At 48.7% G+C, this 26323-nt stretch overlaps 3 protein-coding genes and 1 non-coding gene across 7 annotated transcripts; all 4 read right to left on the bottom strand.

Annotated features, from left to right (window-relative positions):
* Window positions 1–4278: 4278 nt before the first annotated feature.
* On the bottom strand, window positions 4279–9425 carry LOC113585557 (biorientation of chromosomes in cell division protein 1-like 1). Of its 4 annotated transcripts, none has more exons than XM_035530386.1 (10): window positions 9357–9425; window positions 9190–9248; window positions 9008–9056; window positions 8643–8707; window positions 8489–8540; window positions 8261–8340; window positions 7084–7168; window positions 6659–6773; window positions 5619–5693; window positions 4279–5487 (listed from the first exon to the last, which is right to left on the bottom strand). In XM_035530386.1, the coding sequence occupies exons 2-10, from the start codon at window positions 9223–9225 to the stop codon at window positions 5364–5366; spliced, it is 681 nt and encodes a 226-aa protein (XP_035386279.1). In that variant the 5' UTR covers window positions 9226–9248; window positions 9357–9425; the 3' UTR covers window positions 4279–5363. The 4 variants fall into 4 exon arrangements, with proteins under 4 accessions (XP_035386279.1, XP_035386303.1, XP_035386290.1 ...); XM_035530410.1 differs by having other exon boundaries at window positions 8643–8695; XM_035530397.1 differs by having other exon boundaries at window positions 9008–9053.
* bod1l1 (biorientation of chromosomes in cell division 1-like 1) lies at window positions 9402–18983 on the bottom strand. Its single transcript, XM_035536532.1, has 21 exons — window positions 18727–18983; window positions 18466–18590; window positions 17753–17949; window positions 17389–17570; window positions 17079–17337; window positions 16494–16643; window positions 16063–16208; window positions 15790–15886; window positions 15529–15658; window positions 15340–15403; window positions 13306–15127; window positions 13030–13097; window positions 12763–12844; window positions 12395–12441; window positions 12075–12186; window positions 11904–11971; window positions 11366–11444; window positions 10088–10143; window positions 9916–9991; window positions 9744–9798; window positions 9402–9429 (listed from the first exon to the last, which is right to left on the bottom strand). The coding sequence occupies exons 1-21, from the start codon at window positions 18841–18843 to the stop codon at window positions 9402–9404; spliced, it is 3960 nt and encodes a 1319-aa protein (XP_035392425.1). The 5' UTR covers window positions 18844–18983.
* Window positions 18984–19163: 180 nt separating this feature from the next.
* Window positions 19164–19245, bottom strand: trnal-aag. Its single transcript has one exon. It is a non-coding gene; the product is annotated as a tRNA-Leu (tRNA).
* A 2638-nt stretch (window positions 19246–21883) lies between these two features.
* On the bottom strand, window positions 21884–26196 carry aurkb (aurora kinase B). Its single transcript, XM_027023113.2, has 9 exons — window positions 26063–26196; window positions 25649–25687; window positions 25056–25119; window positions 24571–24601; window positions 24199–24393; window positions 23806–23944; window positions 23376–23524; window positions 23025–23199; window positions 21884–22368 (listed from the first exon to the last, which is right to left on the bottom strand). The coding sequence occupies exons 1-9, from the start codon at window positions 26066–26068 to the stop codon at window positions 22186–22188; spliced, it is 981 nt and encodes a 326-aa protein (XP_026878914.1). The 5' UTR covers window positions 26069–26196; the 3' UTR covers window positions 21884–22185.
* Between the last annotated feature and the right edge of the window lie 127 nt (window positions 26197–26323).

Below are 26323 nucleotides of genomic sequence, written 5' to 3'. Positions count from 1 at the left end.
TCTTCATTTTCTGAGTATTTTTATTTGGTCGAACGATCTCCGTTTCAGTTCTCCCAGCAGCTCGTGGCAAAATGTAAGCCAGGGCAAAGTGAATCCAGTTAGCATCTTAACGTGTTCGTTTTAAAACCTGAAAAAGACATCAGACATCACAAGCACCTTTTGCAAAGCCAAGATTTCGTCTGCTTTTTAATACCATTCTAATTGGTTTAGGGTCTGTTATTCTCTGTATTTGGTCTCCTTTAACATACTATCGTGTGAGTTTCTCACAGGCTACCTAATTTCGAAAAATGCTGGTACAAAAGCAAATATTTAGTAATAAAAACGTAAAGGCTCTTTGACATAAGCCGTGCTTTTTCGGAGGCCCACGCAGGTGAGCGGGCAGGCGCGTGTCTTTCTCCCCATCTAGTGGACATTCACCTCGCCTCGCGGGTCTGCACATGCTATCCTTGCCACAGCACGACTCTTATTTACACATCGCTTCAGTATCTTGCTTTCACACGCATGTTTAATAACCATTAGGGATTAAGCAATCCTTCGGAATTAAAGTTGGCCGTATGTGACAAGTATTCGTCCTTCCCAGGCTATGAACTTTTCACAGGACACGTCGGACATGGAATGACTAACGACGCAAATGTCGCAGGCCACAGAGACAAGTAGACCCAGTAATGCCTGTGAATTATGGCCGAATTAATCCTATCCCTAACAGTGCGCAAATGAACACTGTAATCTGACACTAAGACTGATGGGACGACGGAGACTTTATTCTTTAGGCTATATTTACCTAGCGATGACGCACACGCCTACAGTATGGGTATCGTTAGGTCTATTTAAAGCGTTGTGTTCTCTGCTCTTAGTGAACCTACGAGAGGCTTTATGGAGTGGTTATGAATACCAAAAACCCAGCACTTCGCATTATTTTTTTCATGGAGCAGTCTAGAACCTACTGCTATTTTCTTTTAAAATCGCACAATCCACCTCATTAGGACAACAAACAGTTACACATCCGGCGATGCAACAGTGCAAGCAGCTGTGCAGGAGGCTATGTTAATAGCTGCCTTAAAACCAGCCGTTTTCTCCTTTCCTCTGTACAGTCACAAATGCCACAAACACTGGCCCGCTGTTCAGCCTCTACCCAACCCCCAAACGAGGCTTCCAGAAACCGCATTCTAATGAGGAGCGACAGAGTGTGTTCATTACATTCATATGGTTTGGGTATAAGCTAATGCAGTAATATCTGATTTTACTGCTAAGGGCTGGGTTTCCCAAAAGCATCATAAAACAATGATCTTTCAATGGCAGAACAACGATTACTCTTAACAGTCTGTCTCTCTCTCATTTAAGATGATCTTAACAGTACGATGATTTTTGGAAATGGGGGCATGACCTCTCTCTCTCTCTCTCACACACACACACACACACACACACACACACACACACACACACACACTCACACACACACACACACACACACACACACACACACACACACACACAAACACACACACACACACACACACACTCACGTGGGTGACAGATCACTCTCAGCACAGCCCTGAGATTAATGTGTAAAAACATCCAGCAACGCTATTGCGCTTGAAACGAGTACAATATCCACTACAGTGTTAACAATGTCCACTACAACGTCTCAGCCGTGGCCTGTGGTAAGAAAGAGGCCAGACTGGTGATGAGCAGGGTACAGGGTGGCTGACCAACTCTGACAAATCTACATATGAACTGTATGGTTTTTAATTATACACTTGTAAAAGTGAGCTATTTGAACCCAATAATGCAGCCACTGAGTGCAGGCAGAAGGAAGGTGAGAGAGGGTGCCGTCATCTCCAGGTCCTTCAGTAACGTTGGTCCAATGCCACCAATCGCTGACGACTTTTAGAATAAATGCTAATCGTTCATCTCTAACAGTACATTGGCTGATTTGCATAAATCATCTATCGTGCAAACAGAACGACACTAGCTTTTACAAGATTTTATCATAGCTGTGTGTGAGAGAGAGAGAGCGAGGAAGAAAGACCGAAGTCTGTGTGTTCACTTAACGTCCATTTCTGTGTGTGTTTTTATAACAGCACATGTGAATAGGAGCGCAATATTCTGTGTGTTACAGTCGTGTAATGACAGGTGAGCATCAATGCATGCAGGCTCTTCTCTGTCCTGGCACCCAAGTGGGGGAACAACCTCTGGCTGTTTGAACAATACTGTATAGCTGCACATAGTTACAAAGTTACTTAAATATACACTTAAAAATAAAAGTGTTTTCTGTCGGGCTTTATCCTTTAGTATTCTTCCCACTGACCTCGCTATTCTCACAGGAGGATATGTGTTTCACCACAAAGTACAAATGACACGACATGTTAAGTGTACTTGGGAAGCATGACGGAGAGCGAGTCATACTGGGACCTACAGACGTGGGAGTATTTGGGATTGTGCTACACAGTGTAATGGGAGGAGAATATGAGGGGTAAATGGCTGCTGGTGAGAGAGAGAGAGAGAGAGAGAGAGAGAGAGAGAGAGAGAGAGAGAGAGAGAGAGAGAGAGAGAGAGAGAGAGAGAGAGAGAGAGAGAGAGAGAGAGAGAATATTTTTATTGTTGCAATAACTCCATTTTACCACAGTGACTAAAAAGTTCCTGTATCGATGTGTGCAAGCTGCATGCACTGGCACATTGAATCACTGCGCAGTGACAGCATTTATGTTTTGATCAACTTTTCCCCCGTTTTTTGCTGCCAGAAAGACGTGTCAACGCGACACAAATGCTGAGACTACCTCCCTCGATCACTGACCTGCTCACCAACACGCTGTGCTTTGCTTTAGCACGCACGCGATGATCGTGGGGTTTCTAAAGACGAGCCCCAGTTCAGTTCAGGACAGATACACCCGAGCTCGCTCAGTCTGCACGAGAGGCCAGGGTCTTCGCCTTCTCTGCACCTCATTCATCAAACTGCACGATATGCGCCTCCGCTTCTAATATTTGCCATAACGTTCGTGTGTTTTACAGTAAAAGTGCATATCCGTCCCGCCGATGAACGAAAAGAAACCGTCGGTGGCATGACGTCACTGCAACGTCCCCGCGCGCCTTTTTGCGCACCTCTGAAAGGTTTTAAGCTTACCGTGCCAGCGTAAACGGTCCTACCAGTTTTCTGTTTTTCCTTTTTTGTAAACGCACCCACCCCCTCGTTTTCTTGCCAAACTGAGCCCATACAGTAGGTCGCTTCATTAATTAAAAAAAAATCATTTGACTATAATAAACCATCCAATAGGTAGAGACGCATTGTCTCGCGTCTAGGCCCAACTGGAGTCGAGCCGACAAAGAGAAACAGGACACGGCATTAACGCTGCTCGATTTAGCACGGGAATCCCAGCCCGGACGGGGTACCGGTCTGGGCAGCGCTACCGGACTGAACGGCGCTGGCTCCGGAGCTACTGTCGCTTCTGCCGACCTTTATACGGCTGCGCCATGTGATAGCGCGCGGAGACGGAACACATCACGGACCCGACGTCTGACAGCACGCGCGTCGTGTCTCCGAAAAAGACTCCAGTATAGGACCTAGCGAATAATGACGGAAATCCTCTCAAATCGGTGGTGGGTGGTGGGAGATGGTGGGGGATGGTGTGCGTGTGTGCGTGGAGTAGAATTTCCTCTGTAGGTTTTGGCAGGACTGCTCGGCACTTCAGCCCTCGCATTCATTTCAGCGCATAGACGCTAGGCTACTCAACCTCGGATGGGTGTGGGACTTCATTCTGGGGTGGATTTCTGCTGTAGTAACAGTGAAACCATCATCATCGTCGTCGTCGTCCCACGATGCCCAATACGCTGCTAGCTGCGTCGATATTACAGACGTGCGGTGCCCTCGTGTGGACGTTAAGCAAGGAATGGATGTCTGAGGTTTCTCGATAATGTCGATGACGGAAAAAGAGACGTTGGTTTAATATTTTGGGATTGGATTGCATTTGGAGGAAATACCTGAACGGAACGTGTGAACGGGGGGCTCGCGCCTCAAACGGAAAACTTCGCGCTTTACGGTTTGCTCTAGGAGGTTACTATTAGAGGAAGGAAAATTTTCGGACAAAATAATTAAACACAAACATTCTACTATGAATAGAAATATGTTAAGGATAGAGAGTAAGTCTCCCCTTTGCACATTTAGACATTCAACAGATTAGATCTGGAGATTAAACGCAGCTCTGCATACGCACGCACATTCACGAGTTACCCGGATACCTACGGTCAGGAAAGCACAGGAAAGAATGTCACAGACCACAGCAGTGTAATAAATCAGCAACGTTTATCGTCTTATAAACATCTTAAACTACGACTAAAAAGTACAGCGCACGCTGAGGGTCCCGCTGGCCTTTGTGATCAGAACTAACGATGTTAAAAGAAACAGTCGAATTCTTTACATTCACAGAATGAGTGTCTTTCTGTTGACCATGGCAACAGGATCAGAAGGAAATAAAAATCAAAACATGCAGACAAGTGAAAACTACAGCCAAGTTAATATTAGACTTTGCAAAGCTAAGTGTATATTGTACTTTACGTTTGGACTATGACGGCGAGACTATGACCTCAAGTTCAGTGTTAAGTGAGGGAGGTAAAGGGCGGGTGTGAAGTGTTTGGTGAAATACTGCCAGAAATCAGAATCCTTCTGAAACAGCTAAAATTCCTAAAAAGCTCTCAGACACAGACAGCATTCTGAGGCAATGTGATCAGGCCATGCTGCTGGCGCTGTGTGTGTAAGGTACTGCTCGTCCTCCTTATTTTACGAAGCTGCTACAACATTCTTGATCTTTCTGGAATTCTCTGACTTTCCGACACTTTCTGGACAAACGCAGCGGACTGTGGGCGAATTACACCTACAACAAGAAGGCATGCGAAGACGCGCCACTTTCTTAGCCAGGGAGGACACGATCAGGGTCCAAGCAGGGTGACTGGTAAACGGACATGGTGCTGCTAGCTAGCAGGCTACGCTAGCTCACGTAGCATGACTTTAGTTACCCAAAGCAGTTGTCAATAAGTTTTTATAACTCTGAGGGCCCAGCTTGCTTTACTGACTATTCTTTGACTAACCCTAGTCGTTACTGGTATCTGAGTCTGTAAAAGTCTCAGATGGAAAAAGCACCGTGGAGCCTGTCTGTCTGTCCTATTACACTGTAGGGACTGTGGAAATCGACCTTCGGGGGAGGGGGAGGGTTACTGTGTCTCCATGCCTGGGGAAATATCTCCACAGCTCTGAGTAAAGAGCCAGTCCATCCATTTGGCTTTGTGCCAAGAATGTTATTGCCATTAAAAACAACAACAACAATAACAACAACAACAAAACGGAGGAGAGTCTATTACTGAGAGGGCCTGCTTCATCGCTTGGTTCTCTTGGACGGAGGCTCTTCGGCTCTGTGGCCCGCACGGGTACGGGACGTTGGTGGGCTAACCTCACGCTTACGACCCTTCACTGCTCCAGAGACCTGACCACGAGAAGCTCTGCGCAAGAGAGAGAGAGAGAGAGAGTGAGAGTGTGTATGAGAGTCGGGGGGGGTGTCATTTTTTAGCTGCAAAATAAATGAGTGAAATGAATGAAAAAGATGAGAGAAGATGGAGAAATGTTGCCATACCGTGTGTTGGGTGAAATCTCTTCCTTCCCACCCAGTCTGCTGAAAGCTCTGGTTGACGGCTTACTTGGTTTATTTCTGCATAAAAGAATTATGCGAAGCCTTAAGCAAAGACTGAACGGTTGACGAGTCGCTTTCAACAAGCCCTAGATCTGTGGGGCAGGGCACCAACATCATACAATGTCATTGTAAATGTCCAGGTTTGCAACAGAGGGCTTTATTCAGATATGGCAACCTGAGAGGAGTAATTTAGGTGATAAGATCAGAAAGCAACTCCCTGTAGGTGAGTGCAAAACATCCATCACCAGTCCCAACAACAGTGATTTAGACAAGAACATTAAAAACTGAGGTGAGATTAAACTGTAGTAAACTATAGGGAAATGAAACACACAGCTTCAGGCAGTAGAGGTAAACCATGGGTGTGTGTGTGTGTGTGTGTGTGTATGAGCCCTGCCCAGTAAGTGCACTATGGCTAACCAGTGCAGTGAAATGTCTGCCAGTACTGAGTAGAAATGAAAGAAAAACAGCAGTTCTGGCTCTCATTAGATATTTCTGTGGACAGGAACGTTTCCAAATATCCCAGATCTCGTTAGCTGCCCGTTCTGAATGAAGTGCAGGGCTGTAGTTGGTCTGGATGAGTTCACGGAAAAGTTCAAACAAGCCTGAGCACCAGAGACAGCTCTTGAAACAACCTACATCTGCGTGTAGCAACATGACAAGTAAACACTTCATATCTGGTGGCTGCATCAACTACCAGATACACCAGACACATCTGGAAATATTTCTGGAAGTCCTTGTAGTGGTTACCTTACTTCTGATTGGTCCACAGAATTAAAACACCTATGGATTGGCTGAAAAAAAAAGACTAAATTGTTTTAATGAGGGGAGCAGGGATTCTCCTTATGGCAGACGCACCAACACCTCCCCCTCTACATAATTCACACGGATGGCCTAGTTCACATTTCAAACGATGAATTTCAGCAATATTCTGAGAGTTCGCATGAACGTCTGTGAGGGTCTTTTAGACATAAATGTGTTCGTACTTCTCAGCCTCCAGACGGGATGCGGCACGCGTCGTGGCTCTCGTCTTTGTCTCCTCCTCTTCCTGTTTCTCGTCGTCTTCTCCTGTCTCCGCCCCTCCCTCCTTCTTCTCCAGCACTGCCGAAGATACGGTGGGTTACGCACCAGCAGGGGGCGCAAGCAGCTCCACTCAACCAACAACACAAGCGTACAGGTGTGGTTCATCTGTTGGTGTACGTGCAGGTGTGGTTCATATGTTCGCATAAAAGAGCAAGCCCAGAGGAATGGCCCACACACACACACACACACACACACACACACACACACACACACACACACACACACACACACACACACACACACACACACACACTCTCATGCCCCTCCTGCATGCGTGTGCGTGCGCACACACACACACACACACACACACACACACACACACACACACCTGATTCATCTGTACCAGATGTACTTTTTGAGGGTCGGCCCCTGCGTGGAGTCTTCCTCACAGGTTCGTCTTTTTCCTCTTCCTCCTACATAAAGTGCACACGAGCACACAAATGGGCACACACACACACTTAAGAATTAGTGATAGTTAGATGTGACAGCGAGTGTGTGGATGTTTGTATGTGTGCACTGTATTAAACATATGTTTGTGTATTTAGATGAATATATAAATGTGTGTGTGTGCACTGTATTAAACATGTATCTAAGTGTGTGTGTGTGTATAGATTAATGTGTGTGCGCACGCGTGTGTCTCGTATGTTGCGAGCATCAGCTCTAGGAGTCACCGTAGAGGTGCACTGAACTGCATCACTGGGTAAGTGAGCTCTGATTGGCTGCGTCATAAGCCCCACCCCTACATCACTAAGATGAGTGAGCGGTGAAGGGAGAAGCACATCTGAGAGGAAAACCAATCTCAGACAGAGGAAGACCAAAATCAGGCAGTGGGTGGGCTTGGTGGATTCTTACTAGCTTGTCTGTTAGGCAAACACATTTAACCGTAGTTCCTGCATTGAATTCTGGGTATTGTAGAAGTGGGAGGCAGGCAGCGAACGGAAAAGTCCCAAACACATGTGCTTCATATTAAAAGTCCTTGAGACATAATACGGAGAGCTCTTGTGCGATGCGCCACGTTTCAAAAGAAGTCCTGACGCATAAATGTGGCATCTGTTAGATGTTTCCTGCATTATTCCACTCTGCGTAATAAAGGACAGAGATCTTTCCTCACAGCCTAGAAGTATAGAACCATAAACTGGAGAACAAAACAAATGTGTTCTATGCGAGGGGGTCTCACTGCCCCCTCCCTCCCCCACATGTGGCTTCTATAACCTGAAGGCCGGAGAGAAAGCAGGACAGACTGCCTCTTTACACACTCAGTAGGATGTGTTCACAACTAATTCAAAGATTACATTTTGAATCCCGAGCTTAGGCCTTGTTCAGCTGGATGAAACTACGCCGTGGGTGCAGTATACGGAGAGTCCATCTCCGTAAGGACGGTACTCTTACGGGAGCGTGTTGTGGTGTGTCTGGCAGTAGAGTGTAACAGTTCACATCACGCGCTACAGTCACCAGGGAAGTCACCGCTCCACCCATGTGAAGTAAGGTGTGTGTGATCTACTCACCATCTCCTCTATAGAGTCTTTAAGGCTCTCACTCTCCCCTCGCTCTCCTCTTGTCTCCTGCCACGCCTCGTCAGTCACCTCTGAGATGGAGATAAATAATCCCACAACAATTAACCCACCAAAAAAAGGCAAGGAAAAGCACACAGGATTTCACACAAGTGTGTATGTGTTAGAGAGAGAGAGTGCATTTGTGTGTGTGTGTGTGCACGTGCGCGTGTGTGTGTTCACCACTGTCATCTTCTGCTCTTTTCATGGTGTCCTCCTCTTGGGCTGGCAATTCCTTCATAAACAAACAAAGTCGACATCCATACACAGCACTTTCCTTTTTCAGATACACACTCACAGATTCAGTACAAAGAGCACTTGAAAAAAGAGGACTCACCTTCCCAGGATGCTCAGCTTGGTCAGACCTCTTTCTCTTCAGGGCTGGTTTAGCTGGACAGCAGACTATAGTTACACGTTGTGCAGACAGACGTACGCTACTCTCAGCTCTCCAGTCTGACTGCTCTTAAGCGCGACACTGACAATCAAACCGTCTGATCTCTCCACACACATTCTAATCTCACTTAGGCATGGTAATTTGCATCTGCCCACTGATTGGATAAAAGCAGTCCAAGCCATTTAACATTCATGACTCTCTAAAAAGACGGTTTAAGTGTGATGAGTGGAGACTGTAAACAGATTTGAATAAGGTCTGAATATGAATATTACCGCTATTACAGCACTAACCATGTCATCTCTACTCACCTGCTGTGGAAGACTGTGCTCCGGAACGCCGTCTTCCTCTCCGCACCTGCTGTGTGCAAGAACACACACACACACACACACACACACCATTCAGAACACAGCTGGAGTGGGAACCACTTAGGACTGCATTAAAAGAAAAGGCACTCATGCTAAGACACTGGAGCGGTGCAAAGGGAGTTCACCTCTCTGTGCTCCACCTCCTGCTCCGCTGCCTCCATCTCCTGATCTTGTAATGTTAAACCTTAGAGGAAATTGTTCGTGTGACTTCACTTAGATTCCTCACTCTGTCAGCCAGTGCTCTAGTGTGTATGGTTCGTGCGTGTACATTTGTGTGCATGTGTGTATTTACATGCGTCACTCTGAGGAGTGTCGGGGTTAGGGTTAGATGATTTGTTTAGGCCTCCTTCATCAGCCTCCTCATCCTGTCAAAACACCAAACCAAGTTTAGAGACAGGAAGAGAAAGAGAGAGAGACACAGAGAGAGAGAGAGAGAGAGAGATGTGTAGTAAACACTTTGCAGTCACCTTTCGGGTGCTGTGTGTGTGTGTGGTGTGTGAGACGTGTAGTAAACACTCGGTAGTCACCTTGCGGGGTGCTGTGTGTGTGTGTGGTGTGTGAGACGTGTAGTAAACACTCGGTAGTCACCTTGCGGGGTGCTGTGTGTGTGTGTGTGTGTGTGTGTGTGTGTGTGTGTGTGTGTGTGTGTGTGTATGTATGTGAGACGTGCAGTAAACACTCTGTAGTCACCTTGCGGGGTGCTGTGTTTTCAGGTTCTTCCTTGTCCACTGAGCCTTTGGAGCGAGAAACACGTAGAGAGAAGTGTCTTTTTATTCAGACATCTGACAGACATGTGTGCATGTTTGTGTTTACACACAGCCATGATGGAAACCAGAAACCCCAGCACGCACCACCGTCCTTGGCCGGCGCTGCCTTCTGATTGGGCGGTCTCCCTCTCCGTGTAGTCCTGCCCTCCGCACGGTCTTCCTGCACACCGGCCACACACACAGAGGGGACATGTATCTGTTTGTTTACATCTGGATGGGTACTGGGGGATTCCTGTGCTGCTGGGAGAGTCGTTACCATTTCTGACATCTCGGCCTGTTCCTCCTCCCGACCATCAGACTGGGATGTGCTACCTGCAACACGGGCACAGAACACATGTCTCATGCAGAGCACGGCCGTCGCGCCACACGTCTCGCGCAGAGCACGGCCGTCGCGGAGCACGACCGTCGCGCCACACGTCTCGCGCGGAGCACGACCGTCGCGCCACACGTCTCGCGCGGAGCACGACCGTCGCGCCACACGTCTCGCGCAGAGCACGGCCGTCGCGCCACACGTCTCGCGCAGAGCACGGCCGTCGCGCCACACGTCTCGCGCAGAGCACGGCCGTCGCGCCAAACATCTCAAGCAGAGCACGGCCATCGCGCCACACGTCTCGCGCAGAGCACGACCGTCGCGCCACACGTCTCGCGCAGAGCACGACCGTCGCGCCACACGTCTCGCGCAGAGCACGGCCGTCGCGCCAAACGTCTCAAGCAGAGCACGGCCATCGCGCCACACGTCTCGCGCAGAGCACGGCCGTCGCGCCACACGTCTCGCGCAGAGCACGGCCATCGCACACGCAGACGCACGCTTCACGTCTCACCCAGAGCACGGCCATCACACGCAGACGCGCGCTACACATCTCACAAAGAGTATAGCCATCACACACATACACAGACACAGCCAACTACACCTGCACAGTTGCTTACACATACGAGGACACACCAGCTGAAATACCTCTGTCATCCACTAATCACTACACAGACAGGTCTAGAACACTTCGTAGTGTCCCCGTAATGGAGACAGCAGACAGAAGCTGGACACACCAATAGCTTGCACCAGAAATATAACAGTGACCTTTCGTCACATAAACTATCCGGAGCATCAACAATAAGTAGACTAGCTGTACGATCACAACACACTGAATTAAGAGAGTTTGCAGTTTTAAAATGTCATGTCGTGACTAATAATCCATAGTTCTACAGCCACGTCCATGTTTCCATTTATCAAAAAACACCACCGAGTAAGAGACTGTTTATTTCTTGAGTAGGACCTTTGTTTATTCTGGTTTGCGTTCCATTAACATCATGTGACCGTTACATTTGGGCTCACTGATCAACAGAAGAACTGATCAACAATCCGCCTCTATGTAGGAGGCCCTGGTGCAGTGTGGTACCTTTGCCCCCAGCAGTCTACATCGGTTGTTTACTACATTTACACTGCACTTTGGTTAGTAGTATAGCGAATGGCCCTCTAACTAAGACACTAGATGTAGTGTGTGCGTAGTGTGTATTCAAACACAGCTTTGGAACCTACTGGCTTGTTTGATTAGTTTAGGAGGTCGTCCTCTCCTCGCTGGCTGAACCTGTCGCTCCTGTACTGCCTCTGGTTCAGTCTGTGGGCAGATACACACACACGCACGCGCACGCACGCACACAGACACACATTTTTATTTTTTTTTTAAAGCAGAAAAGCAGCTCTCCCGATGTCTTAACGGACACAGAGACGTGTGCCTGCATTTGAGCCATGTGTGTGTGTGTGTATGGGTTGAGGTCATGTGACTTGGCAAGTTAGCCGGGACCAGGTATGAGCAAACACACAATCCATCACCACACCCCCACCCCCACATGTCCCTACAGAACCATGTCCTCCTGGAATATGAACAATGAAAGCTAATGGCGTCACTAGCAGGTCTGACAGCAGAACGGTCATGCGACATCCACCGGGGCTTCAGACGGCCAAACCCTGGAGGAACGCACCCGGCCTGCTGCCACGCTCTTCGCCCTCAGCAGGAGACCGGGAGGGAGGAGCGTGTGAGTTTCGGGGCGAGGCCTGGCGTGTCTGAGGTACTCACCGCGTCAACGCCCCCCATGTCACCCTTCTGGCCCCCACCTGCGCCACAAACACGTGAGACGCCCAGTCCTGCGTGAGATTTAGCACAGAAATGTCAGAGAGATCGTATGTTCCGTTTCATTAAGTTATTAAAAATTTAAGGGCAGGACCCTGTGCGTTTTGGGACCCTCACGCGAGTTCTCTGCCGTGGCCGGCTCATGCGTGGCGCCGGGCTCACGCGTCTCGGAGTGGAAGGCTGTGATCTGTTCCCCTTGCGCGAGATTTTCCGGTTGTGTCTCCGCAGCCTGCTTAGAGCCAAGAGCACATAGTGTGTATCAGGAGATCGCGTATCAAAACACACCAGTCACAAGCCACACGGATATACGCATGCCTCACAGTACGGAGCTTCACTACGACTCAGCAGTCCAACACAAACAAGCAAACTCAGCCAGTCATCGTGGTGTATTAACCCTTGCACCCCTGTGTGTTTGCAGCCACGTGTTCTGTACTCACAGGGCGCGTATCTGTTTGGCTGTGCTCAGGATTGGCTGAAGTGTCTTCTATAAGGGGGGAGGCCCCAGAGTGAGCAGGGTAGATGGCATGCCCACAGATGCGAGACACGAGAGGAGACAACAGATGATTTCAAAAACACATTTACAATAACGATACGGCACACTTCTCAGCTACAGCTGATCAATGCTAAGCCCAAATGTTTCGTGTTTATTTGCTGAGTATTTCTCTTAAATTCAGACATCTGCAAATCAATTTGACCTTGATTCCGTTGGTTATATTATACGTCATTATTTTGAGATTTAGTATCGCCGTACTAAATATCACTACGTCTACCAGGAGAGTATTGACCCAGTGGAGTGCAAGTGTACCTGGCGCTGGTTCTTCATGAGCACTGGGATCTTGTGCAGGAATTTCAGACTGGGGTTCTGATTCAGGTTCCAACCTGTTCGTCTGTCTCACACACACACACACACACACACACACACACACACACACACACACACACACACACACACACACACACCTTTTACTCATATAATACTTACTTAAATGTTCTGTGTGTGCTTGTTTGCATTGCTTTTATATATTGACTACAAGCTCCAACCTGGATAACCCATATATGATGTAAATCTCACCTCTGACATCACTTCCTCTAATGAGGTGCTGTCTGCTGTGATGTCCTCTATGTCTGTGTTCATCAGAGCTGGAGAACAGGGTCAAATAAACCCACAACAAGCTGAGTCAGTTTCATCAATTAAAAAACGAACATTTACTAAACGACCCTCAGACGACAGTGCAAGACATCCTGAGAACACAACCAAGCTGTTGGCTACTGGATTATCTAGAACCCAAGAAAGGCAAAGCAATGCCATGCTGAAATATAATAAATTAAATACATTAAGCCCCAGTACCATGGGGGTGTTGGTCATCTTGTGAGGCCCCGCCTTCCATCTCTGATTGGACACCAGAAACCGTGTCACTCTCTGACTCCTTGGTGACCGCGACAGATGGTTCCTTCGCGCTTTTTGTGTCATCCGAGTCAAGGGTCTGAGGCTCGGCCCGTTGCCGGGTAACGGGAGTCTCCTCAGCGGCACCCCGAGCATCCGTGAGGAGTTGAGACTCCGTGATGAGACTCTGGGACACAGACATATCCGGGTCCATAGAGAGCAGAGTCAGGGCGGCTTCCTTCATCTTCATGTCTGCTTCACGGAACGAGCGCTCAGTGACATCGCTTCCCGCAGCCGAGGCGCATACATCCACCAGGGTCAGGAGGGCGTCGGCCTCGGCAGGGAGTGGGCGTGGCCTCTCCCGGCTCTCGGCGAGCCTCGCGGCGCTGTCGTCCTCGTCCTCGGGCTCCGGGGTGATGTCGCTCAGGGCGTCGTACATGTCGTCGGGCACCGCTGCGCCGCTGGAGTCGGCAGCGATGCGATCGGACGCGGCGACGGTGTCTGGCGACCCTGGGGTTGCTATGGCAACAAGATCAGGGCCCAGGCGAGAGTCCGTAGGCGGACGCGGCGAGCACGCGGCGAACCCAGGCCCCGCAAGCGCATCCGATGCCCCAGCGTGGGCGAGATCTGTCTCGCCGTCCCGTGCTAGCAGGGCTGCGGGATCAGGATCTGGAAGGGAGTCTGGCTCTGTGACATCGGACTCCTCGCGTGAGGCTGGGAGCTCGGAGGGATGAGGGAGCGTTTCGGTGGCGGCCTGTGCTGCCTCCGCGACAGCAGGGGGCGTGGCGAGCTGCTCCGCTGGGGCGCTCCTCCTCTCCTTCTCCGCCTCTTTTGCGCTCTCATCACTCGTCTTCTTCCCCGCCTTCGCTCCCCTCGCTTTCTCGGGGACGTGGTCCTCCCTTTTCTTCTCCCCGATTGGCTCTGCTCGGCCGGGGGCAGGGGCGGACGCGGCTCTGGCCTTCGCCTCGTGACCCGCCGCCTTCTTCTCCGCCCTGCTTCCCGACGGACTCTGCGGCTTGACGTCATCCCTGGACTTGGATCTCGGTTTGTCGGACACGGGCTTGACCTTCGACCCGCCCTCCGAGCCATGCTTGGGAGGTTCCGGAGTGGACGGATCAGGTCTGGTCCTCTCACTGCTGCTGTCCTGTCGACTCTTAACCTTTTCTGAGGTTCTCACCTCCGTGTGACTTCTGGACTTTTTCAGGACGTCTTTGGGGGGCTTCTCTTTCTTCTTGTTGACCTCTGAAGCGGCCTCGACCTCTGACCTCTCCTCGGTGGAGCCTGTGGAGTCCAGCCGATGCAGAGATTTGGGCTCGCCCTTCCCAGTGGTCTTCTCTTTTTCTCTGGGAATCTCGCTCTTCCCTTTCTTCCCGCACTTAAGCGCTCCCTCCTTGGCCGCCGAGCCCTTCCTCTCCCCTTTAACCTTTGACCCCTTCTTTTCTCCCCTGTCCTCGGCCGGCCCCTCGGCGACGCCGTCTCCCGTCTTCCTGCAGTCGGGCTTCGGCCGGGGTTTGGGGTGCTCGTCGGAGATGCTGCGCTCCCTCTCGCGGGCCGGGCCGTCCCTGCGGGCGGGGCGCTCCCCGCGGCCTCCTCCCCTCTGCCGGAGAACCTCCTCCGAGCCCATCTCCAGGTCCAGGATGAACGAGTGAGTGCGGGACTTGTCCAGGGCCCTGCGGGGCTCGCACGGGTCCTCTGAGAGGCTTCCACTCTTCCTCCTCCGCTGCTCCTCTGCCTCAGATGACTTCCTCGAGGGCTTCGGGGGGGCCGCTTTAAGCTTCAGTGCCTCCTGGAGGGACAAAGCTGGATTACACACAGAAACCAACTGAACACAACAAGCGTGTAGTGGGGAAAAAGGTGAAACTTGGAGTGTTAATACTACCACAGCGAGAGCGCACGGGAAGTGCTAATACTACCAGAGCGAGAGCGCGCAACAGTGCTAATACCAGCAGAGAGAGCACAGAACAGTACCAATACTACCAGAGAAGAAAGGAGACTTACATCCTTCTTTACCATATCTGCATCAGCATCGCTCTTCCTCTTGCTTCCAGAGTCATCCTCCTTCCTGAATTCGAGTAAAAAAAAACAAAGGAAACCATGGCAACAGTCATGACAGGTGTACAGATTTTGCTTGCATGCACACACACAGATCCACACTCACATACGTGCGACACGCGCGCGCACACACACCGGGAGTCTCTCTTCCTCTTCCTGCTGAGTGCCACTTTCTTTTCCAGAACTTTCTTCTCCTTGCGTGCTTCCTTGGCCTTGGGTCGTGGGCCCTCTTGACTGGACGCAGCTGTCGATTGCTTTTCTTTCTCTGACAGGGTCCAGAACGGAAGGCAGATGAGGACACACGGAAACGCACTCTACTCCCGCACTGAAAACGTTAACGTCATATGCACATGTCCACGGGTAAGGGCGTGTGCAGACGGGGCCTCTTCTCCTCACCGTGTGGTTCAGGCTGTGCTGCTTTCTGCCTCCTCTTCTCCTCCAGACGCTCTCGATTCTGCTGTCTCTTCAGCACGCGCTCCTCCTTCTCCTTCGCCTGCGCACGCCCCCCAGAAACCCAAACAAAGAGAACGGGCGGCATGTTTATGGGCCTGTCTAGCAAGGTGGCCAGACTCTCAGGAGCATCTGGGGCGGTCACTCCGGAACACTTCTAGCCAACAGACACGCTACCGTTCTGGACTCTAAGGACATCACAGACTGCAGCTCTCTCACCGCAGACCGGCGTCTCTGCTCCACCGTGACCTCGTCGTCAGAGTCGCTATAGTAACGGGAGTAGAGGAAAGGCTTGTGCACGTAGCCTTGGCGTGTGGCTCGGGGCCTTTTCTCCTCACCAGCAGACTTCTGCTGAGCTCTCTCATCTACATGTACACGCGCACACACACACACACACACACACACACAAACGCAATTGTTGGGTTTAATTGATCATAAATCACATATATCCAACCTATTATTTTTACCGTGTGGACAAACGAAAGGAGAGAGCTTTACTAGCAAAGGGGGCGTGGTTACGGGCATAGGGGGCGTGGTTACTAGCAAAGGGGGCACGGTTAAAAAAACGGAAGCAAAACAGTGAACAGTGAAGGAAGGGGTGTGGCAAGAAGCAGGAGGAGTTCTGAGGGCGCGTCTTAAAGCAGGCCCACCCTCTGACGTGATCTCTCCTTCCTCGGTGGAGTCTGACGGAACCTGGCAGTCTTCGCTCTCTGTCTCCAACGACGACAAGTCGCTGGTGTGCACCGAACTCACTGTGATGTCGCTCAGCCCCTCCAGGTCCGAGTCCTCCAGGGAGTATTCTGACACAACACACAGTTTCATGTGCAGACAAACAAACAAGAAACACACACACACTACTGCACCTGCAAACAACAGGTGTAAAATAAAAGAATGGATAAATAATAACAATAATTTTGCAGTCAACAACAATAATAACTCTTGCACTGTCAATACACAAAAATGTATCACAAAAATATTTGACAATAAATGCCACTTTTTCACATTACACATTTGACTGCAAACACTTCGATAACTTTATTCCGGTTCATTCCTCTGCGAGCAGTGGCGTGTGGACTGTGCTAACGACGGCGTCCTAGCTCCTGGTCCACCGAGGTTTGTCTCACCGCACACGGGCCCAGCTTGCACACAAAGATCTAGTTAACGCGGCCTAAAAACTCCGCGCGCCGCTCTTTTCCGAGATGCGGGCCACCGCGACAGGGCCGAGGGAGCCGTACCTTCCTTCAGCCGTTCACGAGCTCTCTGGCGGATGTGCTGCTTCTCGCCGGCGCTTTTCGGCGGCTCCGTCTCCTTGCTCCTCCCTGCCGCTCGGCCGCTCTTCTCCTTCGCCTCGTTGCGCTCCTCCCCCTCCCCCTCCTCTGCCTTTACCTCTGCAGCCTCAGCCTCTCTGTCCACCTCCATCTCCCTCTCTCTGTCCACCTCCTCCTCACAGGCCGCCTTGCCGTCTCCTTGCTCCGCCTCTCGCCCCTCCTCCTCCTTCTCCTCCTCCTGCTCCTCCTCCTGCTCCGCCGCTCTCCCCTCCTCCACCTCGTGCGCCGCCTCTCGCCCCTCCTCCTCCTCCTCCTCCTCCTTCATGTGCTCCGCCTCCACCAGGCTCATGTCTGCCTCTCCCTCCTCCTGATTGGGCTCTGCGCTCTGGGTCCTGCTGCCAGCCTCATCCTGGCACTGTGAGGAGGCGGAGTCTGCTGGGTCCACCCCCGTGCTGGGGGCTGAACACACACACAATCACACACACAGAGAGAGAGAGTTGTTGTTGATTATTCTCATTTCACACAGACGGTGTTACAGAAGTACAGAATATGCACAAGAAAGAAAGAAATAACCTGTTTAGTTTTAAGGCAGTTTCACTCTGTGCTGAAACTAGTTCTTAGCATGTTGTCCCTGCTGTTACCTGGAGACGGCAGCTGGACTTCCTGGCTTTCCACCAATAGGCTAGGGGCGAGCGGAGGCTCCTCCTCTTCCACGTGGCTCCCGGGAGACAGGAACTGGCGCACGATCCGTTCCACCTGCGGCCGAAAGGTGTGGTGGATCTTGGGGTCCACCACCTGAGCCACGATCCGGTCCACACCCTGCTCCAGCATGCCAGACCTGCCGGACGGTACACAAAACTGGCGTTACCCAATTAGCAGGGCGACGGTAACGAACAAAACCTGAAAGGCCACTTTTCACTGGGGTGCAGGAACGGAGGGGTTCACAGAATTTTTGCTTTGAAGTGCTGCCCGAGTATCACTCCGCTAAGTTCCTGCACGAGTGAAGCGACAGCCAGGTTGGCACGGCTCTGTCCCCAGAGAGAAGGCCGGACCGCGTCAAAATCGGTCTACGCTGATTACAGCGTACCAACACCAAAACTGCATTTCTTTCACACACCAGCTACATTAGTTACAGCTGCAAGGACGTTAAAACGGTTTTTTTTTTTTTAAATCCCTGACATGATCTTTAATCATGTTATCCAAGCACCAGTATACGCGCCAAAGTGATCACCGGTCGTCCCCAGCCTTGCAGCCCTGCCAGGGTAGGCCCAACACACACAGCACCCCACCCACGGCGGTCTGCCTGTGCGAGGCTCCCGGGGCCCCCCCAAGCACTCGGGTCAGGGCCACTCACTGCAGCACAAGCTGCCTGATGTTGTTCCTCAGCTGGTTCTTGTTCAGCTGGGGGCTCCACGTGTGGTTGGACAGGTGGTTGGACACGAAGTTGTCCACTCGCTGCCTCAGGTGCAGGTACGCGGGCTGGAGAGCGACAAGAGAGGCGTGGGGGAGAGAAATCTGGAGGACTTGCCACACGTGTGTGTGTGTGTGTGTGTGTGTGTGTGTGTGTGTGTGTGTGTGTGTGTGTGTGTGTGTGTGTGTGTGTGTGTGTGTGTACCTTGGTATCCACGTCCGCCAAGCAGTCCCTGCGGAATTGGTCAAACAGTCCCTGCGTCTTCAGGTGATTGACGATCATGGCGACCAGCTGAGGATCGCCGGGGGGTAAAGCCGACATCGCGAACGCCGGAGTCAGAAGACGCAGCTTAGAGAAGGCGTGCTATCATTCAGGCGAGGTGACGAGCGCTTCTCTCCCGCGATGAAAAGGTTTGGATTTCAGTGTGGAGGTGAACGCTCCGGAAGGGGATCACAGGAAGTATAACCCTACCGCTGGTGTCCCCTTTCTGCAACAGCGCCCTCTGCAAAACATACGCCACAAAATGCTTTATATTTATGTAGCTGGCAAACGCCCGCTCAGCCAGCTCGATAACTACTTTTGTTGGAAATTCAGGGATCTATGACTTGTTTTAGCCAACTTTGTGAAAAATTGAAATATTTTGGCAGCGGTGGGATTCGAACCCACGCCCCCGAAGAGACTGGAGCCTTAATCCAGCGCCTTAGACCGCTCGGCCACGCTACCATGAGGACGAGCATATACTGATGTGTTTACATCCCACTACAAAATAAGACTTTGTAAATAATTTGTACTAAGTTGTAATCATTTATAGTGGCGCATGACCAAAGCCTAAACCATCCGCTAAAAATAAGCGCGGTCCCGCCATCTACAGCCCGGAAAAGCTCGGTCGCGCTGTCCACACTGAAGGATTTAGTGCGCACCTACATCTTATTTTATGGTGAAGCGACGTAGAGGAAAGTTTGTCTTCGTGTTGAACATCTTCATTAAACATATTACTGAGGTCTAATGCACCAGAAGAACGTGTGTGCAAACTTGTAGAAGAGAAAAGTTACTTTTGGTGAAAACTCAACATTCCCTCTTCTAATTCTTTTCGGTTAAATCCACTATATAAAAATCACCTTAGTTACTCGTGGTAAGATTTCTTGTGATGATTACTACGGTGAAAAATACTTGAAAGTCAATATCATGAGGAAGTGTATTTAAGAATATAGTGAAGAGATCGGGTAATAATTTGATTTATTTTTTTTTAATATTTGGTTTATTTTATATAGCTTTAAAAGTTGCATATACAGAACCGAACAGACATTTTACACGTTTCCCTTCCTATTACTCTAAATTCCTACAGTAAAAATGACTGAAAATCATACCACAGGTACATAAGATGTAGGTACATAAGTCGATTTGAAGAATATATAATATATATGGATTTGATAACAATTTGTGTATTGTATAGGGCTTCAAGTAGTGATATAATTAACCCAATAGACATTTAAGAGGATTTTGCAATCCTATTACTATTACATTTCTACAGTATAAACATTTGAGTCCTATCATCGGTACATAAGAAAATGTACCACTGTGGCAGTGTTGTTCAGGTACTTGACTAGTAACCAGCCATTTGCCAGTTCAAGCCTGACCACTCGAGTCTGCAAGACCAGACAGACCAACCTGTGTTTGCTTATCGCCTGGAGTGGTTACAAGGAAGCCTATGATTCAGTGTCCCAGATTGGACTGGATAAGTGTGGTCGTATGATTACAAGGAAGGTGGCTAGAACAGTGGCAATCACACTACCAGAAGATGATGGAACAGATGCTGTAGGCAACTACAAGAACCTTGGAGTCCCACAGGCAAATGGGACTCATGTACAGGTCACAGTTAGCACCGCCGGCAGTGGAAGTGGCTGATATGGAAAAATCCTACCAATTGCTGGAAAAGGCTGGACTGAAAGACAGCACAGAGGTTTTATCTTATGTACCTGTCGTATGAATTTCAGTCATTTTTACTGTAGGAATTTTGAGTAATGGGAAGGGAAACTCGTGTAAAATGTCTGTTCGGTTCTTTATATGCAACTTTTAAGGCGCTATAAAATAAACAATTTAAATTAAATACACTTCCTTATGTACCCATGATATGACTTTCAGTTCTTTTTACTGTAGGAATTTGGAGTAATGTGATTACAAACCCCTGTTAAATCTCTTTTTAGTTCTTCATATGTAACTTTATCAGATAAATCACTAAATTCTTGAATGCTTCTCCTTGTACCCATGATGACTCAAGTATTTTTACTGTAGTACTTATCACAGGAACTCTTACCATTAGCAACTAAGAAGGTGATCTTTATAAATATAATGGATTTAACTGAAAAGAATTAGAAGAGGGAATGTTTGAGTTTTCACCAAAAGTAACTTTTCTCTTCTACAAGTTTGCACACACGTTCTTCTGGTGCATTAGACCTCAGTAAGATGTTTAATGAAGATGTACAACACGAAGACAAACTTTCCTCTACGTCGCTTCACCGTAAAATAAGATGTAGGCGCGCACTAAATCCTTCCGTGTGGACAGCGCTACCGAGCTTTTTTGGGCTGTAGATGGCGGGACCGTGGATTAAAAAAAAACATTCGCGTTAGCTAACTAGCCACATGCTAATTCCACCGTATATGTGCAATATCTGCCCAATAATCAGGAAATAAAACAAAACGCACCTCTCATTTTTATTAGAGAAGTCGACTAAAGGAAGTGTTCATCGTTTGCATTTAGTCCGTTTAAAATCACCTCACCTGCGTCTTCCGTCTGGAGCAACACGCTCGACAAGCGCGTACATATTTCAAATAATGTAACACTAGGCTTAAATGTGTAACATGTTATGTATTCACACTAGTACTACTCTTAAAACACCCCAGTAACGTGGTTCTGTTGAGGACACGTTAAGGTTCACATGGACTAAACTTGAGCATACTTAACGTTATTTAACACAACCCATCCTGGTGTGTTAGCAAACCGTTATTTAGTAAAAGGATGCTGCCTGTAGCCACACGAGTCCTGAAAACACGAGTTGTTGGTTCCAAAGCCAACCTTCATCAACCCTGGCGCGACTGGAGAACAATTCAAACACAAGGGAAGGGGGGGGGGGGGGTCATCCAATTTCCCCGTTAATTTATATTTATTACCCCACTCCATGGAGTCACCCACAAGTTTTTAATGCGAGCCCATTCCGACCTTATCTGTCAAAAACCAAACGTTATGCTCCCGATTTCGTTTGTGATCAAGCTCTTGTAGAGCTGTAATACATTATGGCCTGTAACTCCCTCACACATACGGCAGGTCTGATTCTCCACCAGGACCAAAGAGCATTAGCCAAAGTGCACCAAACTTTGCTAGATATTTATTAAAAGATATCATGTAAATATGAAAATGAACACTAAAATATGTAATGTAATTGTCCAGAGCATTGTCGGTTTTAACACTAAAAGATCACAGGAAGAAACAAGACACACACACACCCCCCCAAAAAAAGGGGGGGGGGGGAATGTATATAAAAAGGACTGTACAGTGCTGTGAGAAGGATCTTGTGTTTTATAAAGGGCTGCACTCCAGTGCTGTAGTGCACCAGTAGTAAAGAGGGATATGAGCAGGCCAGCCAGCATGTGTGAGGGGGAGGGGCTTCACTGAGCAGGGGAGGGTTTAGGCCGGCAGACAGGGGGCAGTACTCGGCGAGAATTGGTCTTCACCCAGGGGTGCTCCATGACGCTCTTCAGTGGCAGACGCATGACAGGGCTGTGTCTCAACAGCTTGGAGATCAGATCCCGAGCACCGTCCGAGACCACTTTAGGAAACTGCAGATCCACCTGGATTTACACACATGACAATTTTAGCCTTGTTCATTGATCACTAGTAACTGGTGTGGCTACATCCACCACATGTACATAATGATATTCAAATGTGTATGGTCCAGCAGGAGCTACCAATCAGGAAACTCCCCGAGAAGGGGGCAGCCCTCCATGCCTGCCAATCATTACGTGTGAATGAAGCACACAGAAGGGCCAGCCAAGCAACAGGTGTCACTGGAGTGAGGGGCTTTGGATGGGGGACTCAAAGACGACGGACTCCTTCGTTAGTCAAGTCTGGCTGAACTTAGCAAATGAACTCAAGTCCAAACCTCAAGACTAATTCTACACCTCGTCACACCAGTACACTCAGTGTATGGATCTCTAGCTGCACCTATAACGGTGGCAAATTTTTATGTAAATATGTATCCTTTGTAATAATGTACATCGAGACCATATCAAAGTACATTTACAGCATTTAGCAGACATTTTTATCCAAAGAGATATACAATTATGACTGAACAACTTGAGCAACTGAGAGTTCAGGGTCTCGCTCAGGGGCCCAACAGTGGAAACTTGGTGGTGGTGGGGTTTGAACTGGCATCCTTCTGATTACAAGTTGAGGAAAGTAATCGATCATTCGCTAGAGAATAAGTGCCAACACCATCCACACACACCTTGGTGATGCGTTTGTACGTTTCTGAGTGGCTGGCGGTCTCAAAAGGAGGATGTCCAACCAGGCACTCGTAGCACAGTACACCAATGCACCAGAGGTCGACCTTCTCATCGTGAGAGTGGCCCTCGATCATTTCAGGAGGAAGGTAGTCAAGTGTGCCACACATGGTCCGACGCCTACACAGACAGAGTTTGAACAGGACAACTACATTAATGCCCCTAGTACAAGAGTACAAACTTTCACAAACTTTTCAAAAAAGATTAAAAAGGAAGGGAAAAAAAGCAGCTTAACAGCAATGCTGTGGAACCATTACATGAATGTACAGGGCCAAGTATTATGGGATGCATGTTACCGTAGTGATGGCGCATGGACCGACCAGCCGAAGTCCGCAATCTTGAGCTCTCCTCGGAAACCCAGTAACAGATTCTCTGGCTTAATGTCCCGATGGATCACCTTTTTCTCATGGCAATACTGCAGTGCATCTGCAACCTCCTCCATGTACTGTGCACACACACACACACACACACACACACACACACACACACACACACACACACACACACACACACACACACACACACACACACACACACACACACACACACACACACACACACACACACACACACACACACACACACACACACACACAATCTACAGCAAAGGTCAACCGCAATAGGCAGGATGAGAAAAATACGTTTCTCCTGATGCACCGAGAGCTTATGACCGGCGGTGTCGGGAGGTTAAAGGGCAGGGGTGAGGGGGTCGAAGGGGCAGCTCACCGTGGCCGTGCGCTGGTCATTGAAGCGGCCGCAGCGCTGCAGTTCCTTGTACATCTCTCCTCGCGGTGCATACTCCAGGACCAGGAACACTCGCGCAGAGTCGTAGAAGTAGTTATAGAAGCGCAGGATGTTTGGGTGCCTACACACACACATATGGTTAAACCATAAATTTCAAAGAGCTTACTGAAGCAGGGCTTATAAAAGATCAGTAGAGCTGCCCTCCATGGGGCTGTCGGACATTCACTCGAATGCCGACCATATCTAAACCGGCCCCGATCATACGGCGGCCAATCCAATCCGATCCGATCCAAAACCAACTGTGCTCAGTCGAACCGAGATGAAAGTGCAAGGCTGTAATGTCACTCTCACAGGCAGGAAGAGGCCCACACACACCTGAGGTGGGACTGGATTTCTATCTCCCTCCTGAGCTGGTGCTCCACTCCCTCCTTCTCCATCTGGGACTTGAAGAGCACCTTCAACGCCACAATGGCCTTGATCCTCTTCTCCCGTGCGAGGTACACATTCCCAAACTTGCCCTTTCCCAGGGGTCGGCCGATGTCAAAGTCCTTAAGGGAGAACTTCCTGCAGCTGTGAAGAGTGTGTGAGCAGACACCAATGTGGCCTTTCTAATAACTACTTCAAATGTAGTGGGTGGTATGAATTTTTATTTATGGTTAGTTGCCATACAAAAATGATACTGAAATGAATGTTTGCATTTTTAAAACATCCTTGATCAATTACGGAGTGGAGAAAAGAAGAACTCACTTCTGCGTCTTCACTGGGACCCTGCCAGGGCCTGTAATCAAAATGCAATTTATAGCCACTACATTTTCATTTATGACATTTAGCAGACGCTCTTATCCAGAGCAACTTACAAAGTGCTTTTTCCATTTACTCATAAAATACATCCTATCCAGTAGAGTAGGTTAGAGTCCAGTATACCAATGAACTTAAATACTGTAGAAATACAGGGATCAATACTGATGCCAAAACACAAAAGTACAAAACACAATGTCTAAGTCAATAAGTGGAATAAACAAGTACTAGAGTTTGTTAGACAGCATCAGCATAATAAACAAAATCCTAAAATAACTACTAGTTTCAGTTAGACAATATAGGAGCAGGGACAGTGGTCATTTAAATAGACACTAGAGAACAGTGTGCATCAGTCTCATATGGAAATCTCAAAAGTTGGAGTCTACAATCCATCAGCACTGACTGAACAGGCATGAAATCTAGTGCATGGTTACCCATGACGGAGTGCCTCTCTGTCCCAGGGTCCGTCTCTGCTCTGAGGGGTCCTCCCACTGCACCCTATGACAGGGAAGATTAATTAGATCACACCATTCTTAATTAGATTTACATAACATCATTTAGGCTCATCATTTATCCTGCCTAGAGGAACCAAAGCAAGCAGCATTACTCAAATATTCTTGGTACTCGCAATGTTAATGTAGCTAGTCTCTTCACTGGATGGCTGCAAAATTTACACAAACAAATTATATTTAGAATGCAAATGACATGCTTCAAATGTACGGGCCCTCCTTAATGATATTCTCAGGTTAGGTAGGTAGCTAGGATGATTGCTTTGGGGGTTTACACACGGCGAAAGTGTTAGCTGGGGCACATGATTTTACATTTTATTATTTGCTGTAGCTGAATGGGACTTCCCTACTTCAGATCTGTGCGTTTCGATACGATGTTATCACGACTCGCCCTACCCCTGATGTTCGGACACTGATTCAGCTAGTGTTTACGTGGTTTTCTATCAGCTTTAATCCGTTTGTACCACATTAATGCAAGAAAAAACTGAGTCAATGAGGTTATCTGAGCGCTACGTTACCTGTGCGAGAAGGCGTTTGGGATCACGGTTCTCTTTGTCCTAAAGCAGCACAAAGTGTCAGTCTTACTTTAATAACATCAGCGTTATTGGAGATAAACGTTGGGAAAGCTAAGCTAACGCAGCTAGCGCCAACCTTAACTGCTAGTTACCTCACGGGCTACATTAAGCCTTATTAACTAGGGAAACAAGACGGTATCTGGGGTTGTGTTACTTTTAAGACGGGTTTTTTTAGATTAACGTCTAAAAACACACATAGTTATCTGCCATATAATAAGTAGCCAAGAATCACAACCGTATTTGTAGCTAATGTTAGCTAGCTCGGCTAGCCAGTCAAATGTAAACGTCTCACACACGCAAGCCAGTTACCGTAAATTATAATGGTTATATTTTGACATGAAATCAGAAGAAAATTACCTGCATGTTTACAACAAGTAGCTAACTAATAAACTAAAACCAAAAAACCCACCAACTAGCTAGCTAATGCATTAAAACCGCGTACGTTTACCCTTGACCCGCTTCCCTTTCTCTCGCTAGTCTTGCTACACCGGCAGCCGCCAACGTTTAAACAAGCCAAGACAACTCTGCGATTGGCTGTTTGCTTCTTCTGTGGTACGTTACCAAGCTGCGAGCATCACACCGCCACCTGCCGTATCATTGGCTGTCGTGCGGATGTTA

Source organism: Electrophorus electricus, chromosome 1 (assembly GCF_013358815.1).
Source record: "Electrophorus electricus isolate fEleEle1 chromosome 1, fEleEle1.pri, whole genome shotgun sequence".
NCBI lineage: Eukaryota > Metazoa > Chordata > Actinopteri > Gymnotiformes > Gymnotidae > Electrophorus > Electrophorus electricus.
Note: the sequence above shows the minus strand (reverse complement) of the source record. Positions and strands in the feature narration are given on the sequence as shown.

Excerpts from the sequence above, each read along its gene's own strand:
- LOC113585557 (XM_035530386.1), bottom strand. The coding sequence starts at position 9,225 with ATGGAGGCAGCGGAGCAGGAGGTGGAGCACAGAGAG. Across the intron at positions 9,057-9,189 it reads AGGAGGTGGAGCACAGAGAG|CAGGTGCGGAGAGGAAGACG; the intron begins GTGAACTCCCTT and ends TCTTGCACACAG. Across the intron at positions 6,774-7,083 it reads ATCTGGTACAGATGAATCAG|TGCTGGAGAAGAAGGAGGGA; the intron begins GTGTGTGTGTGT and ends TATCTTCGGCAG.
- bod1l1 (XM_035536532.1), bottom strand. The coding sequence starts at position 18,843 with ATGTCGGCTTTACCCCCCGGCGATCCTCAGCTGGTCGCCATGATCGTC. Across the intron at positions 15,887-16,062 it reads AGCAGAGACGCCGGTCTGCG|GCGAAGGAGAAGGAGGAGCG; the intron begins GTGAGAGAGCTG and ends GGGCGTGCGCAG. Across the intron at positions 9,430-9,743 it reads CCCCGCAAGGTGACTACAGA|GATGAGGAGGCTGATGAAGG; the intron begins GTGTTTACTGCA and ends GTGTTTTGACAG.
- aurkb (XM_027023113.2), bottom strand. Across the intron at positions 24,602-25,055 it reads AGAGAGGCACTCCGTCATGG|GCCCTGGCAGGGTCCCAGTG; the intron begins GTAACCATGCAC and ends TTTTGATTACAG. Across the intron at positions 22,369-23,024 it reads CGTACAAACGCATCACCAAG|GTGGATCTGCAGTTTCCTAA; the intron begins GTGTGTGTGGAT and ends GTGTAAATCCAG.